General features: G+C 47.5%; 1 protein-coding gene across 5 annotated transcripts in view; it reads left to right on the top strand.

The window, feature by feature from the left end:
- Window positions 1–4,539: 4,539 nt before the first annotated feature.
- Window positions 4,540–18,124, top strand: part of TMEM45A (transmembrane protein 45A) — a 40,557-nt gene continuing 26,972 nt past the window's right edge. Inside the window, exons 1-2 of one of the 5 annotated variants that reach the window (XM_090055680.1) lie at window positions 4,541–4,699; window positions 4,970–5,169. In XM_090055680.1, coding sequence (XP_089911806.1) covers window positions 4,996–5,169 — 174 coding nt within the window. In that variant the 5' untranslated portion in view covers window positions 4,541–4,699; window positions 4,970–4,995. Of the gene's footprint in view, window positions 4,763–4,969; window positions 5,170–13,781; window positions 17,650–18,124 lie in introns of those variants that run through there. The other 4 variants (XM_090055690.1, XM_090055719.1, XM_090055710.1 and 1 more) reach the window with 4 other exon arrangements.

Here is an 18,124-nt window from a genome sequence, read left to right as displayed (position 1 = left end):
CAGGAGGATACAGAGGAATACAGAAATAAGAGGTTTGATTAACACTGGTAGAAGATAACTGGGGTAGTGATAGACTGGGAAGTAAAGCTTCAGCTGGCTGAGAAAATTACTTTTTCATTTAGTAGATGACGCTGCTCCATGGTCCAGTTGCAGCCGGCAGGCTGTTTGACGACCCTAACGTAGGTTCGACATACTTAAACTTTCTCTAAAGGATTTACCCTTCTTTATAATTATGTCAGACATATATTGCCCCAGAGCCTCCTTTGAACAAGAAAAGTGTTTTGTTACTTACTTATCAGCTCCATATTTAGTTAAATTATGCAACCCATGCAGGGGATGGCAGAAATAAGCATAGAGTTCTTTTACAGCAGGGGTTGGCCAAATCTGGCCTGCAAAGCCAATGGATCCAGGCTGTGGAACTGGGGCTTCAGTGGTGTTTGGCAACAGGTGATTCCTGCATGGAGGAGAAAAGTGGCAGCAGTGGCTGTGTGCTAGTGCCAGCCTACCTCTGAGCAAAGGTGGGTCATTCTAGCCTGCAGCCAGGAAAGGTTGCCAACCACTGTCTCTTACACATATCTTTTTAGCCAGGGAAATGGTTTATTGCTTGCTTCAAGTGTTGGTACCTGTGAGGGTTGTGCACTTTGCCATCATGTTTTGATGAAAGGAACTCCAAGGAGTTGTGGACTGTAGGTTTGGTAAGCTAGAAACTAGATACAGCTGTAACTAAGAGGAGAGCTAGGAAGGGTGTGACTTCATGAACTTCACTAGAATTAGCTGTACTTTTAGTTGGGTGTGGCAAAAAAAAGAAAAATACTGTAAGGGATTTCAAGAAGTAAAATCCACTGTTTGACAAGAATATTTCTATTTAAACCATCCTACCCATACTTAATTAACCTGAACTTAAAAACTTCTAATGATGGAGATTCTACAGTCTGTGTTGGTGCTTTGTTCCAATGCTTAACCACCATCATAGAACATTCTTTCTAATATCTAACCTAAATCTCCATTGCTACCTGTACCCTGCAGATGGTGAGAACTGATCACCAGGCTCTTTAGAACAACTTTTTTTGTACTTGGAAACTGTTATAAAATTCCTACTCTTCTCTAGACTAAACTGTCTCAATTCTTCCAACCTTTCTTCACATGTTATATTTTCCAGACCTCTTATTCTCTTGCCCTCTTCTGAACTCCTTCCAATCTGTGGACATCTTTCTTGAAGTGCAGTGATCAAAATGGGATACAGTTTTCCAGTGGAGGCCTTACCAGTGCTGAGCAGAGTAGAAACATTATAATAGAAGCTCTGTTGTCTGTTTAGCCTATGCAGGTACTATGTGATATTTTATACATTTACTTTTCTGTTGTTCCTGTAATATATACTACAAAGGTGTTTTTATCAAAGGTGTCCAAAACTCTTTCTTTTCCAGAAATGCTGTTGGGAATATTGCTACATGGGGAAAATACTTTTTGTAAAGCAACGTTTGTAAAAATGGAAGCACTGGAGTCCTGGAAAGAGGAAAAATTGCTGCCACCTAGGTAAATATATCAAGCAACTGGTAAACAGATGAGGTAAGTGCACTTGTCAAATGCACTGACATTGAATAAGCTTAGTCCATCTGAAAATTGTTCTGCAGCAGAAGTATATCCATTAGGTAGTCCCATTATGTGAGATGCACTCTGCTGTCAATTCTAAAATAAATTGCAAATGAAGTCCCTTTGGACCAGTAAGTAGGAATGGATGTTTTACGGGATGGATCTTATTGCAATGCACTTTTAACAGCCTTGCCAACTGATATTGCAGTTTGGTTAAATGACAGAGGAGAATACAATTAATGTGGTATTCTCATTCAAGGGAGGATACCTTTTATTAAGCTGTAACTGCACATGGCAGACTCATCCCCATCTAGAATTGAGGACAACTTGAAACTGTATTCAGAGTGAGGTGGGAGCTCTGGAAAATGTTCATTAGTATTTCATTTTTAGTCTACATAACACCACCCAACCTGAAAAGACAAAATGATTGCCAATTACATTTTTGCAAATGGCATTTGCTCTGACTCGTTTTACAATGCTGTATAGAACTCTGCATATATGCATAAGCATATTGATAGAAGGTTGCCAAAGGAGTGAGTATGGATGTGTCTGATAAACAGGATACAAAATTAAATAGTGAATGCCCAAACGGGTGACTTTGTATAAAGAATTGTCTCCATTCACATATATCCTTGGAAAGAAGGTTTGGGGCTATAGATAGGGTTTTCAAACACAAAAGAGTGGAAATTGTAGAGGTCTAGGGATCCCATGCAGCCTTATAATCATAGAATCATAGCAAGTTAGGGTTGGAAAGGACCTCAGGAGGTCCAGCCCCCTGCTCAAACCCCCTGCTCAAACTGGGACCATCCTCAACTAGATCATCCCAACCAAAGCTTTGCCTAGCCAGGTTTTGAAAACCTATAAGGATGGAGTTTCCACCACCTCTCTGGGTAACCTGTTCCAGTGTTTTACTACTCTCTGAGTGAGAGAATTTTTCCTAATACTGAACTTAAACATCCCTTGCTGAAACTTGAGACTTGTTCCTGGTTCTCTGCCACCACTATGAATAGCTTAGGTCCATCGTCTTTTGAACCCCACTTCAGGTAGTTGAAGACTGCTATTAAGTCTCCTCTCAGTCTCCTCTTCTCTAGACTAAATAAGCCCAGTTCCCTCAGTCTTTCCTCATAAATCATGTGCCCCACCCCCCTCACCATTTTTGTCACCTTCCACTGGACTGTCTCCAATTTGTCCACCTCCTTTTTGTAGGGGGAAGAGGGGGGAAAACTGAACATAGTACTCCAGATGTGGCTCTCACTAGTGCTGAACAGAGGGGAATAATTACTTCCCATGACCTACTGGCAACACACCTACCAATGTAGCCCAGTATGCTGTTAGCCTTCTTGGCAACAAGGGAACACTCCTGGCTCATTCAGCTTATTGTCCACTGTAACCCCCAGGTCCTTTTCTGCAGAGCTGCTGCCCAGCCAGGCAGCCCCCAGCCTGCATCAGTGCATGGGATTGTTTTGACCTAAGTGCATGACTTTGTACTTGTCCTTGTTGAACTTCTCGAGATTCCTTTTGGCCCAATCCTGCAATTTATCTAGTTCTCCCTGAATCCTAGCCCGACCCTCCAGCTTATGTACTACTCCCTCATCTTGGTGTTATCTGCAAACCTGCTGAGGGTGCACTCTGTGCCATCTTCCAGGTCGTTGATGAAGACATTGAACCAACCCTGGGGCACTCCACTTGATACCAGCTGCCAACCAGACATCAAGCCATTGATTACTACTCTCTGAGCTGATGCTCCAGCCAGTTTGCTATCCACCTTACAGTCCATTCATCCAGCCCATGCTTCCTTAGCTTGCCTGTGAGAACGCTGTGTATCAAAAGCCTTGCTAAATCAAGGTATACCACATCCGCCAGTCTCCCCTCATTCAGAGACCGTCACCTTGTCATAGAAGGCAATCAGGTTGGTCGGGCATGACTTGCCCCTGGTGAATCCATGCTGACTGTTTCTAATCACCTTTTTCTCTTCCAAGTGCTTAGAAATGGATTCCTTGAGGATTTTCTCCATGTTTTTTCTGGGGACTGAGGTGAGGCTGACTGGTTTGTAGTTCCTTGGATCCTCCTTTTTACCTTTCTTCAATATGGGCACTATGTTGTGCACTAGCAGCAATAAAGCATGATGGGATCTAATGGGCCATCCCACACCTCCTGTCCTGCACACACAGCATGGCAGGAGGTGTGATTGTGTGGAGCCTTCATTAGGTCTCATGCCTTTACCTGCACTTGGAGAGGAGTCTGGGAGCAGTCAAACACTGGAAGCTGCCTAGAGAAACTGTGGGATCTCTATCTTTGGGAGTTTTCAAGAGCAGGTTGGCTAGACACTGGGCTGCGTAGTCAGGGAAGACCCTGTCTTGAGCAGGGAGCTGGAGTGGATCCCTGCCAGCCCTATGATTCTATGTTATGTCACTTTTCTTTTGGGTAACTCCTCAGAACCGGGGAAGGCGAGAGAGCAAGAGCCAGCGAGCCTTTCCCCCTGACCCTTTTTTGACTTTCTGAAAGGGATGCCCCTAAGAAAGCGGCGGGTGAAAGCAGGCCGCCCTCCGCGCCCGGGGAGCTAGAGGAGCGGGGCGGGGGTGGCCCGGGGCTGTCCGTCGGTGCCGTGGGGGGGGAAGCCGGCGCTGGCCTCCAAGGCGGGCTGCGTGCGGGACGTGTCCCGGCGCCGGCGCCGGCTCGCAGCGCCCCCTGCGCTCGGCCTTGCTGTGGCCAAGGCAGCGCGGGAAGCCAGCGGCTCCGCACGGCCAGCGGGGCCCCTGCGGCCCCGGACCCTCCCTCCCTCCCTCCTGCCCCGCAGCCCAGTGCCACATCACACCGCCCTCGCCAGCCGCATGTGGGGGCCGGGACTGACTGCGGCCGGAGCCAGTGTGGAGGCGCGGCGAGGCCGGGCCGCCAATGGGAGGCGGCGCGGGGCGGAGCCAGCTGCGGCACATCTGGGCGGCTGGGGAGAGCGCGGGGCCAGTTCTGCAGGGCGCGCGGCATGGCTTGAGGGAGGCGCGCTGCGGCCAGTACCGCGGGGCGGGCGGAGAGCAGGGGGCGCCGCAGACCGGCCGGGGACTGGGAGGGGGCTTGTGCTGCCCCCGGCTGCCGGCTCCTGCCCTACCACGGGGTAAGAGAAGCGCCTGAGTTGCTGGCTCCCTGGGCGTGGGAGCGCCCTTGGCTTCCGTGGCGAGTATGTGACACTTCGTGTTTGCGCGGAGCCTGGCTTTTGGAGAGGTTGAGGGGCCCGCGGACGCCTCGAAGTGTGGAGGGGCTTGGCTCCAGCACTGCTTCTCAACCTTGACAGACCCGAGGCGCCTCTTGGAAAATGCCAGCTCTGAGTTTGCACTCGGGTTTTTTTTGCCGGCAGACACGTAATAGAGTCGTTTTTCTGTTGCAGGCAACTCGGAAAGACCACAACTATGAATGTCTGTTTGCAGCCTGCAGACTTATCTTGTGAATCCCGCTTGCAAGCCGATCAGGGCTAAGGTCCTGTGGCATCTTGAAAAAGATTTTAAGACCCCCCGGGGGTGCTGTGACATCCTGGTTGAGAATCACCGATCTAAACTCATCGGTGTACTGGACTGCTCCACCCAAAGGGTGGGTGATTCTTTCTCATTTTGGGGGACTGGAAATCATTTAGATTAGCTATTCCAAACTGTGAAGTGGAGACACCTGGAAAAATTACGTGTGTGAATAAAACACGTTCTGCACAGTTTTTTGTATAGCTTGCTTTTCTCCCATATTTTTGGCTGTCTCAGAAAACTTAAGGCTAGTCTTAAATTTCTGAGTGAAAAAGCAACTGAATTGGAACTGAATTCATGCTCTCTAGCTAAGCATTAGAACCCCCAGATCTAGACAGGCTCCTCATTTTGCTGTATACTGAAATAATATCAGGAAAACATTTAAAATCCTTGGAAACATACCATTTTCCTTTCTGAAATCACATACATTCTCCTCCTCCTGATAATCCTAAAGGTTACCATGTTCATTACTGTGTGCTCCAGTCCTTTAATTATCTTTTTGGTCGCTGCCTTTTAGAATTTTCAGAAGCTGGAACTTTATTGCACAAGGACAGAGATAGAAGTGCGTTAAGCTTTACATGTCTGTACTGGAATTTGGATGCTCACTTTGCATACCTATCACTTGTTATATATCTAGTATTATATCTTTCTTTTTTATTATCTATGTATTTAATTCATATGTTGTCCTTTCCAGCAAAGATTCAGGGCGGCTGAGAGTAAAAACTCAAAATAGTATTGGTATCCTTTACAAAGGACTTGCACGTTAGATGTACCTTTCACATTGAAGCACCTGCCGTATCGCTTGTGACTTCCTCCTGCTCTGCTTTCGGGGAGAACAAACCAGCTAGCATTTGCTTGTATGATCCTACATAACTACTTTTGTAAGGATATTAAGTAATTGCATGTTTTAAGTTTGACAGGTCATAATTTTTAACCAGAATTTGTTAGTGTCTTTTTTCAGTAAAGATTGATCATTCGCACTGAACTTTTCTTTCCTAGAGTTTATCCACATGCCCTGTAAATCGTTGTTCTGTTTAGCATTTCTTATGTAGGCTTTTCCAATATTTAACCTGTGAAAATGGAGCTGGTTAAAATTAGATCTCACTTGTTTGTTGAAAAGGTGGATCTAAAACAAGGAGAACCACTGTTGGAGAAGGATAGCCTTTCTGAGTAGTAAAGAGTGACTATAGCAATGGTTAGGTAAATTTTCCTCTGTTTGCTATTTTCCGTCTCTTTTTGGGCACTGGATGCTTGTTACTGTCCTCTCACCTAGACCAGCAAATACCCAGACCAGTGGCACCCAAGGGGCCTCATTAGCCTTAAGATAGGGTTGGACTAAGATTTGTCAATTGCAAAACTCCTGTTTATCTCAGTAGAACTGTGGCTTGACTCCCATTTCCTTTTATCACATTCAGTAAGACATTTTACCATATTTCAATAAGCAGTAGACATCTTTAACTTCTTCCCTTCCCAGATGTTTGTTGAATTGGGCAAAGCTTCAGTGGTCCTGGTTATTGAACAAATTCCTTTATAAAAGCAGTTAGTTTTTATAGAGCAAAGAAGAGCATACTATTTCCATTCTTTGCTATTTGGCAGTACAATTGACCCTTAGAATACTAGTCCTTTTCTTTCCACTAGATAACAAGAAAAAGTATTAAGTAAGTCCAGAAGTATGCTAATTATTTAATCAAGATGCTGGGCCAGTTCTTGTATACTGCTTTATACATTTCAGGAAGTGTGTAGCCTAGCAAATTATTCAGGTTATTGTACCTGTAGTTTTTCTCTTATTTTTTCCCCGGAGGTTCTTCTCTTGTAACTTGACTGAAGCATCTGTTGTCACTAAGCCAGGGTTAGGATACTTTGTAATATTTTTCTGTCTATTGCTGTCTCTGGTTTCAAAGTTACAAAATTTCTAGAGCTGTTAAAGCTAGTCATGCTCTGTCTTGGAGGAGAACATGGCTTACTTCCTTGTTGATGTTTGCTCTTGATCCTGTGGCTAGTTCATAGGCACTATTCTCACCCTTTTCAGCAGGAGCTTTAACTGAGGACAGACTACAGAATGGGGGCCTCTAATATTCTACATGACTCAAGGCATCCCTCCATAACTTGTCAATGGAATGGCACCCAATTTCAAAAACTAATTTATATGTTACAGTGTTTTATCTCTTTGCAGAGGGGCTGGCATTGGGGGGGGGGGATCAGCCAGGCAGGGTCAAGCATGAACATGCACATATTGTATCTGTTTATCTCCTCAGACCTTGTGCTCCAGATGATCTGGCTGCACGTATTGTGACACCCTGGTCTAGCCATTCATTATGGAGGATTTTTTAAATTTACTATTGATACCATCAGCATTCCCAAATGTCCTCTAATAATTACAAAGAGGTGTGTGATTTGAGGAATATCCTTGGTTCTTGGGTCCATTTGTTATTTTATGAGAGCTTACTTATGTGCAATATCTTCCACTTATTCATTACTGGTTTTGTGACCTGCGTAGGCCTACTCTGTGATACTACAACAGTTTTCATTTTCTATTCCTATGTTCCTTCAATTTGAACAATGAGTAGTTAAGCTTTCTTCTTCTTCCCCACTGGTATGATGCTATCATATTTCTTTCACACACTGTACGGGAACGTTTAAATACAAGTAGTTTTAAAAACCTCTCTATTGATAGCTGAGCAACCTTTATTTTTTGCAACCTAATGGAAAACAATGAAGTATTTACATTGAGAAAACCAATATAAAGAGTGGCTGATGACTCCTAGGAAAACTTAACACAATGTTAAGTCAGTTGTTAGTTACTGGCACTTCTGCTTGTCATGTCATGGGACATATTTGACAGTTCCATGAAAAATGGATCTTCTTTCTGTAGCAGTCTTTGTTGCTTATTACAGCTATCCATCATGTTTTTTAAAATAAGTACTCTTGACAACTTCCCTATCTTCTTAGAGCTATTCTAGGAAGCACTCAAAAGTACTGTTAATTAGTTGCAAGGGTGATTCTCTGGTTCATAGAACTGATTAATACAGCGCAACATAATAATATGTTCTGTCATTATTGCACTTAGGATGGGCTTTAACTTGCGTATCAATCTTAGCTATGGTGTTAGAAATATCCGTGTGACTTTCCTAATGCAGTTAAAAATGGACACCATCATTGGCATAAGCAGGAAACATGTATGGCTAACAAAACAGTTATTTCTGTATTGTTTTATAATCTTAAAGGTTATTTCTTTTTGCAAACACAGCAACAAAGGGAAAAAAAGAGCAGGCTCTTTTAAAAAGCCCCTAGGCCTTGACACATCTTTCAGGAGCCTGGAGTTACTTTGCAAAATGATGGCTATGGGCTACAAATATCAGATGGTAGAGCTGAGTGAGGGGCATCATTGAAAGCTGAGGAAGACTAAGCAGTATGAAGTTTTCAGATATGGCTGGACTTTGGAGGCATTGTAACAGAGACCTAATTGAGGGGTTTGAATGGGGAAAATGAGTAATATTAGAGACAGCAGTTGGAAAGAAGCAACTCTATTAAGATCACAAGATAAGCTATAGTTGCCTCCTCTCATTTTTAACCATACCTTGTACTCCTGAAGAAGGCCAGAACAGGGAGCAGGGCTGTCCCTGGGGGAGGGTGGGGTGTGTGAATCGGGGCAACTGGCCTGGGCCCCACGCTTTGGGGGACCCCGTGGAGCCAGATGGAGAGATTTGTGGTGACTCTGCATTGCCACTGGCTTACATCTGGCTGCTCAACAACCCCTCCACCCCCCCACTGCTGAATCTGCCACCAGAGGCAGAGCCCCACACAGGCTGATTTGCCTTGGGCACTGCACCCTGCTCAGCTCGTCTCTGACAGGGAGTGAATTTTCTTCCTTTGCAGCTCCTCTTGGACCTAAATTCTCTGCCTTCCACATAACAATCCTTCTTTTTTAAAATGGAAAGCATATGAAAAGAGGGAGAAAAAAGACAAATTTTCTAAATCCTTGATGGGGAAAGTTTTTATTACATATTCAGGGTAATATGCATGACTCACGGAAGAAAGACAGTTACAAATAGGGTCAGGATGAGTATAAGACTGGGAAATGAACTCTTGACTTCTAATTCTGGCACTGACATACCCCCTGCCGCAACTGCATGGCCTTGGGTAAGCCAAACAGGCCAAAAACGTCAAGATTGTCCAGTGCTGTTTTGGGTGCTCAGCTTAAAGCAACTTAGAACTCATTTTCATAAGTACATAACACCTCAATTTCAGCTGAACTTGGAGGAGGAGGGGCACCCCAAACCAGTGACTGCTTCTGAAAATGGATGCCATAACATGTCCCTCACTTATCCTTGACCCAAGATCAGTGTTTCCTTTAACTACCTGTAAGAGGTACTGAAATGCACAATTCCCATTAATTTTGAACATGTTAATCATTGCATATTGTACAGCATCAGAAATATGGAGTAAAACACTTAAATTACTACTACTCCTTGTCTAAGTGCCAACATTGGAATTTTAATGAGTATTGTTGTGAATCTGCATCCTGGAGGTTGCACTGCACTACAGTTATAGGGCTTCAACCTTGTGCATTGATTAATAAATCCTCCCTTTGGTGATTATAATATTATTTCCTCCTTTCACACAGTTGTTTTGTAATCTTAGCAAAAGGCAGAAAACATGGATACCACTTATGTAACTTTGCAAACACTGACTTTCTGATGGCGACTCCTATGGTTTAGTAGGGAACAGAGGAAAATGGCTTTGGAATTTCACTATTCTCTGTCTTTTGGTTTGTTTTTAAAAGGGTCTTTGGTTCACTTTCCTCATTAACATTCACCAAGGTTTGATGTACACAGGAAATTACAGGTCATGTGATACAGCAAAGGAATGTGCAGGGAAAGGGAACTATGTGCATCCTCTGACTTGACAGTAGTTTGGGCCCTACTCCAGTGTAGGGTATGATGTTTCACATTATTAAAAGAGTTTCACATTTTTTAAATAAAGGGATTATGTTAGTACTCTTCAAAATTACCACTGCAGTTTGAAAAAATAGCATTTACCTCCCTTGGTTCTCAGACAGATTCCACTTACCCTATTCCTCACCCCTCAAACAGGCAACCTGTCATACATTTCATATTACTATCTTGGGTGTCTCCCACCTGATCCTATATCAATCCCTTCCTATACCCAGTGGAAGATTAACACTAACTATCAAAGAAAGACAAAGTATTCATCATTATATATCACCTTTTCACGTGTTTTTTTCATAGATTTCATAGACTTCATAGACAGCAGGGCTGGAAGGGACCTTGGGAGATCATCGAGTCCAGCCCCCTGCCCAAAGGGCAGGAAGTCAGCTGGGGTCATAGGATCCCAGCAAGATAAGCATCCAATTTACTCTTGAAGGTGTTCAATGTAGGTGCTTGAACCACCTCCGCTGGCAGACTGTTCCAGACCTTGGGGGCTCGGACAGTAAAGAAATTCTTCCTTATGTCCACTCTGAAACGGTCTTGCAGGAGTTTGTGACCGTTCGACCTCGTCATCCCTTGGGGCGCTCTGGTGAACAAACGTTCCCCCAGATCCTGGTGGTCACCCCTGATAAACTTATAGGTGGCCATCAGATCCCCCCCTGAGCCTACGCTTTTCCAGGCTAAAGAGTCCCATGTCTCTCAGCCTGTCATCGTAAGATCTGTTTTCCTGACCTCTGATCATGTGCGTGGCTCTCCTCTGGACTCTCTCAAGCTTCTCCACATCCTTTTTGAATTGTGGAGCCCAAAACTGGATGCAGTACTCCAGCTGCGGCCTCACTAAGGCCGAGTACAAGGGGAGAATGACGTCCCGGGATTTGCTCGAGAAGCATCTATGGATGCAAGCCAGCGTTTTGGTTGCTTTATTAGCAACAGCATTGCATTGTAGGCTCATGTTCATCTTGCGGTCAATGATGACCCCCAAGTCTCTTTCTTCTGTAGTGCTATCCAACGTCGCACTGCCGAGCCTATAAGGATGCTGCAGGTTTTTCCTCCCAAGGTGGAGAACCTTGCATTTTTCGGTGTTAAACACCATCAGGTTCTCTTCTGTCCATTTGCTGAGCTTGTCCAGGTCAGCCTGGATCACCCGCCTATCTTCTGGCGTGGATGCTTTGCCCCAAAGTTTGGTGTCATCGGCGAACTTGGCCAGTCCACTCCTGACTCCAATGTCCACATCGTTAATGAAGATGTTGAATAGTATTGGTCCAAGGACAGAGCCTTGAGGGACCCCACTGGTCACAGGACACCACAATGAGTGACTGCCATCGATTACAACCCTCTGGGTCCGACCACGGAGCCAGTTTCCCAGCCAGGGGATCGTGGTGGAGCCAAGGCCACAACTGGGCAGTTTGGCCAAGAGGTGATCATGGGATACCAGATCAAAAGCTTTTTTGAAGTCAAGATATATGACATCAATCTCTTCTCCCTCATCCAGGTGATAGGTCACCTGGTCATAGAAGGAAATGAGATTGGTCAAACAAGACCTACCCACAACAAACCCATGCTGGCTTCCCTTAGGATGTTAGCCTGGGCCAGTCCATCAAGGATGGCCTCCTTAATAAACTTTTCTAAGATCTTCTAAGATCTACATAAGGGCAGAAGTCAGGCTAATGGGCCTGTAGTTAGCTGGATCCACTCTCCTCCCTTTCTTGAAGATTGGCACCACATTGGCCTTCTTCCAGTCTTCGGGCACTACACCAGAGCACCAGGAGTTTTCAAAGATCCATGCTAGGGGCTGGGCTATGACGCTTGCCAGCTCCTTGAGTACCCTGGGGTGCAGATTGTCAGGGCCGGCTGACTTGAAGGTATCCAGCTTCTCAAGGTGTTCCTTCACAAGGTCAGCATTTATGGAGGGTAGGGGATCCCCATCACCCGGATCTTCCTGTCCCATAGCAGGCATGGGCGTCCCATGGGACTGATGAAAGACTGACGCAAAGTACCTATTTAATAGGTTGGCTTTTTCCTGGGTGTCAGTTGTCAGTTGCCCCATCTGTTTTATCAGGGGTCCAACATTGCCTTTGCTTTTCCTCCGGCTCCCCACATATCTGAAAAAGGACTTTTTGTTGTCCTTGATGCTTAAAGCTAGTTGGAGTTCAGTTGCAGCCTTGGCTTTCCTGGTTTGCTCCCTGCAGGACCGGACCAGCACAGAATAATCCTCCTTGGAGGTGAATCCCGTCCTCCATCCTTTGTAGGCTTTCCTTTTTAGCCGCAGGAGGTCTACTAGGTCCCTGGAGAGCCAGGGGGGGTGCTGTGCCTTCTTGCTGCCTTTCCTCTGTGTTGGAATAGATTTAGCTTGTGCACTGAGGATCGCTTCCTTGAGAAGCAACCACTCTTCTTGAACTCCCATCTCCCTGGGGTCTCGCCAAAGAGCGGGCTGTGGTCATGGAAGCCAAAGCCTTTCCGATGACACCAGCTCCGCAGTCTTTGGTTCACTGCGTGGATCCTCCTCTCCCTCCTCAGCCCATAGCCCGAGAGTGGGAGGATCGACGAAGACACCACCTGAGCTCCCAGACCCCTAAGCCCCGCTCCCAAAGCCATGTAGTGCCTCATGACCTGGTTGAGGGTGCTCCGAGCCGTGTCATTGGTGCCCACATGAATAAGAAGCATGGGATAGTGGTCTGTGGGCCGGAGGAGCTCTGGGATCCTCTCCGCAATGTCTTGGATGCGGCCCCCCGGGAAGCAGCAGACTTCCCGGGCTAAGGGGTCAGGGCGGCAGATTGCCCCCTCAGTCCCCCACAGGATGGAGTCTCCCACAACAAACACCTTTCGTTTTGTCTTGGGGAGAGCGGGGCCAGTAGCTGCGGTCGAGCCTGGGTTGCCTGCGGGAGCCAGCAACTGAGCAGGCTCAGCTGGGGCTGCAAGAGGTGCGAACCTGTTGCTAAGCTCTGGTGAGGGAGGGGCCTTGGTGCGGCGGGCCTTAGGGCCCTTGACCACCTTGGTCCATGCCCCTGACTGGGCAGAGCGGGAGGTCCCAGAGTCCTCCTTAGTCCTGGAGGGAGACAGTGCTCTACTCTGCGGCTCCCGGGGGAAAAGGGCCTGGCAGTAGGAGTCTATCTCCTGCTCGCAGTCCCTTATGGCACGCAGTCTCTGGACTGTGGCCTGGAGCTCCTCCAGCTGGCACGCCAGAGACCCCAGTAGGGAGCAGACCCCGCAAGGGGAGGTGGCCATGCTCCCGGGCCCCAGAGCCTGAAAAAGCAACAGGCAGCCCCCGCAGCTGAGATCCAGGGGCTCCATCTGCGTGGAGCCTGGAACCATGGGCTCCATCTGGGTGGCAGTCTCTGAGGTGCCCGATGGGGGGAACCTCGGGGTGCGGCTCATGCCCATCTGTGTCATGCCTCTGGTAGGCTGGCTGCGGCTGGGGCTGGCTACTCTGGGGGGGTTGCAGGCAGGGTCTCGTGCCCTCCCACGCCCTCTCCTGCGCAAACTCTGTGCTAACTCTAGCCCCTGTTTATGCAGCTTGTTCACGCGGCTTTGGTTGCGTGGCTCCCTGGGGGGCTGGGCCAAGTAGGGGCCTGGGCGGGGGCTTGACCCGGCCCGGCTCCATGCAGCCGCCTCTTCCCAGGGAACGAGGAGTTAACCCCTTCCCACCATGAGCCTGCTTACCTCCGGCTGTGCTGGGGGTCGGCAGGGGGCTCTGCGGCTGCTGAGGTGGTGTCTGGGGAACTTCGGGGGAGCGGGGGCGCAGCAGGCTTCACCCGTGCGTCTCTTACCGCTCCGAAGCCTTTTGATCAAGACTTTTGAATTGTATATGTAAACATGACTTTACAACATCAACCACCTTTTAACTGCTGGAAAATACGCAAAATAACTGCACTTTCTATAACGCTGGGGACTGACAGATGTACAGGATTTACATAAAGCGCCATGAGTTAGAGATCTCTCTCCCCTCCCCCTGACCCAACAGACATTTGCCTGTTGCATCTGCAGGGATTAAGTCTGCTTTCAGGAGCCTGAAGTCTGCCTGGAGCTGAAGAGCTACCTTTCTCTTCCCCAGCCCTGCCACACTTCCCCAGCTCTGGGGTTGTCAGCAGGAAGGGAAGGGGAATGGGAGCAAGCTGCTGTCTGGGCCTTGCCTGGCTTGAGCTGGAGAGGGGAGAGCTGGTGAGGGGCTCTGATCCAACCAAACCCCAGGCTGGGCAAACCCTACCCAGCAACTCACTTCCCCTCCCCACTCCCTTTGTGCTGGCAGGTTGGGGGCTGGAGATAAGCTGCATCAGCCCAGCCCTGATCATGCACAGATTAACCCTGGGGATCACAAGTGGAGCCTTCTAAAGCGGAGCTCCTTCATCTGATCCCTCAATGAGGGTTAATTTGATGCACAGTTGGCCACTCTAAAAGCACTCTGCAGTTGTGCACATACATCACAGCATGGGTGTATAGTGCTGTTGCAGGACACTAAGGTGCCTGCTCCTCTAAGAGCAGAACTGCCCAGAGAGAGAGCCCAAAGAGCCAGATAGAAGCCCACAGGTACAGGTTACTATGGCAACAGGCTAATGAGCAAATTGGCCTACACCTGCACCTGGTCAGCTGACCAGAAGAGGCAGGGCCCTGGGCATATATAAACCCCAGGCCTGGGACTAGAGGTTTAGTTCTTTAGTAGCAGCTAAGGGGAAGGAGCTGCCAGGGAAGAATTGTCCAGGCACTGCCTGATATGCTGCATCCTGGGCTAATGGGGCTCGAGGAGCTCAACAGGTACCCTAGCCTACAAAGAACTTAGTGCTGGGGGAAGTTTGACTTCTTAAAGGGACAGAGCACACCCTGAACTGCTTATATTATGTTATGACTCAGGGGCTAATGTTTAAGTTGCTGTTTATAAATACTGGTGGATTGGCCTGAGGCTGTTGGGCATCACAGACCAGCTAGGTGCTGTGAGTGTATCAGCTGTTAAGCTTCTGGGTTTGGGATTGAGGTGAATTGGGAGTGAAGTAAAGACAAATTTACTTGTAGCTTAGCATACGACAGTTAACAGAAAGGTTAATGTGATGAACAGATAGTACAGTAATAAAGAGCTAATAGTGAATAATAACAACAGATAGACAGAATGACAAAGAGTTCCCACATGGGGTTGGCAACTTATCAGCAGTCCCTCTATGCCAGGTGCATGCCAAGTTGTTCCAGTGAAGTCAGGTATCCCCGATCAACGCTGTCTGAGGGGTCACTGGGAAGGTCCTTTGGTCAGGATCCGGTCCTTTGGTGAGGATCCAGTCCAATCCACTGGGGGTGATGGTCCTTCTGTCCCGTCCTTCTAACTGGTCACTTGACATGCATGTTCCTTTATGCCTTATCTTATGCTAATCTGTTGGCTTTAGAGCCACTCACAATCTTGCCCTATAGCTGTTACCCTATAGGATTAAAAGGTGTTAGAAATTATCATGAAAGGTTACCACCTGAACTCAGGTTCACCCAATAAGCAAATTACACCACGTTACTTTGAGGTTTGAAATTAGCATTACTGTACCCAAGCTCAACCCCTTGGTTTCTTATTCCTTGGAATGTGCTAATTATATTAGGTGGTCAGATCTTGTTATGGCTGACCTTTAAAAAAACCTGTTGGATCAGCTAACCTTGTAGTTCTGCTTATATTTGGGGCCCATGATCGGTGCAAACAGTTAGATTCAACACTTTGGTTAAATTGTGACGGACAAATTCCATTTGCAGATTGCAAACTTGCAAGCTTTGCGTTAGCTAATCTTAACTGCTAGACAATTGCCTGGATTTCTCCAAGAAATCCGAGCATATTTATTGCTCATGATAGTAACGCCTCTGGTTCTGGTTACCACAATTGGGGAAGGAGTGGTTACCACAATTGGAAGGAGGAGGCCTAATTGGGGGCTCACTACAGTGTGGGGACCCCAGTGCCAGGGGGCGCACTGCCAAAGGGGGTGAACAGAGTCCAGCGCCAGTGTGGGGCACAGAGACTGTGCTGTGGAGAGCCCAATGAGGACAAGAGGCCGAGCTGTAGCAAGGCCCCAGGAGAAACAATGTTTAAATCCCATTTGCGAGGGTTGGGTTGTGGTAAAGGGGTGGAGCCACACATTTAGCCCATCAGGCTGAGGGTGTCCCATGAGGCATCCATTTTGAAGCGGGATGCCAAAGGGGTCTAAGAACTCACAGGTTTCAGTGGAGTCCGGCAAGACTGTGTCCAGAATACAAACTCAAGGGCAGCTTCCCGATTTACTAAAATTGCCAGCAAAATGTGGCAGGAGAGAAAGAGGTTGCCCATTGGATAGGACTGGCATGGTCAAGGTGTCTTAGGGTATCACAGCCATCCCTGGGGATCCCATCCCGTGACAAGTGCTTTCGGAGGACCAGTCGTGTGGCAATATAACTTCTGTTGGTGCCCTTAGCGGTGAAATTGTATTTGTAAATGCAAAATGTTTCAGGAATAAATGTCAGGCATTCTCATTTCTTTGTGTACTTTCTACCAATGGCAAAAAACATGAATTACCCGATCATTGCAATAAATATAGGTTTAACCCCCCTCTCCCTCATTAATTATCCAAATAACTAAAAATAACTAATGCTTTTGTTTGTTTTCATCAGCCTTCCCTCTCACTGCCCCAGGTCTTGGCCTCTGTCTTGGACTCCAGCCAACCTCTCCCTCTCCCCTGCTGCCCCAGGTCTTTTTTCCTTGCCCCAGACAGACAAGGACTCCCATGGCAGGGAAGCATAGGCTGTCTTGCTGTTGGGAGCATAGCCTTATCTCTAGGAATCCTGGTTTACTTTGATTTAAAAAAAAAAATCCCCAATTTTTGGATTAAAAAAAGTAACCCAAAATGGACATTTTTTCCATGATTAAAATGAAATGCCACTAATATATTAGTGGTGGAAAAATAAAATGCTGTTAAGATATATGTGTGTGTATGTCACACCTTGAGTCAGCACTGTGAGTATAGCCCCACCCCACGGTTGGGGTCCTCCAACTCACCTGCCATGACTTGATGGAATATATAAAGAAGGAGGGGGTTCAGTGGTGTTTCTTCCCCTCTTAATCCGAAGACTGGGTACTCACAGGTATGCTGCGGTGTTCCTCGGGGCTCTACTTCCCCTACACCCCGTCCACTCGCCAAGTGCTCAGGTGTTCAGACCTTCGCCCCTACAGGCTATTGAACACTCCACTGTGGGTCCAGTGTTGGCTCCAATAATCTGGCCCACCACCAGGATGCCGACCATACCTGGAGCTTCAGTCCCCAGCCTCAGGGGTCTGAGCCACAGGCATTGGGCATCCTCCCTGAGAGGAATGCCAGCTGGATACTTTAATCCTGAGGGACTGGGAACTGCCCATCCCCAGGCAGGTGCCAACCACTGTCACCACTCCTCTGCTGTGGGGTAGTACCTCCAGAGCTGCTACAGCCGGCACACAGAGCCTCCGCCTAGCTGGTGTGCTCCCAGCTGGCTTCCCCTCTCCTGCAGGGTTTTTAAATTATCTGTGATGGCAGCTCCAGCTGACATAATCATCTGGCTACCGCCCTGCCCGGGAAGCAGCTGCTTGAAGAGCCGGAGAAACGTCATCTCACGTGGCTCTTGCTCCGCCCCAGGCTGCCTGAGAGGTAAGTTTCCCGGGGTGTGGGTTGCTCTGCTGTCCTGTTCAGGAACACTGGGGTTTGCCTTCTGCATTTCCAAGCACTGTGGGGGTTTCTTGCTGCCACAGATCTCCCCCCTTAAGCTGCCTTGTGGCATCTTGGCATCTTGCCAAACATCCCAAGTAGTCTGATGTTGCTTCTTGTGTGCTTGCCATGCCTTCTTGGCTGGCTCATCTTGACTGTTGTACCTGGAGAGGAGATTCGCCATGATGTACCACTGAGAATTTAAAAGGTTGTAGTGCCAGCATCCAACGGGTTATACGGGCATTCTCTATATGGGCTTTTGTTGGCCAGTGAAGTGAGGCATGATCCATGACCACTAGGAACTCCTGGCCCATCAAATAGTATTTAAAATATTACGTAGTATTTAAAATCGTGGCCAGAGGGGTCAGGAATGTATTGCGGAGAGACGTCAGCTGGTGGTCCCAGCCCCATTCTGCTG

This window comes from Crocodylus siamensis, chromosome 1, assembly GCF_052110815.1.
Source record: "Crocodylus siamensis isolate JL-2025a chromosome 1, ASM5211081v1, whole genome shotgun sequence".
NCBI lineage: Eukaryota > Metazoa > Chordata > Crocodylia > Crocodylidae > Crocodylus > Crocodylus siamensis.
The sequence above is the reverse complement of the archived record's forward strand: the minus strand, read 5'-3'. Positions and strand labels throughout refer to the sequence as shown.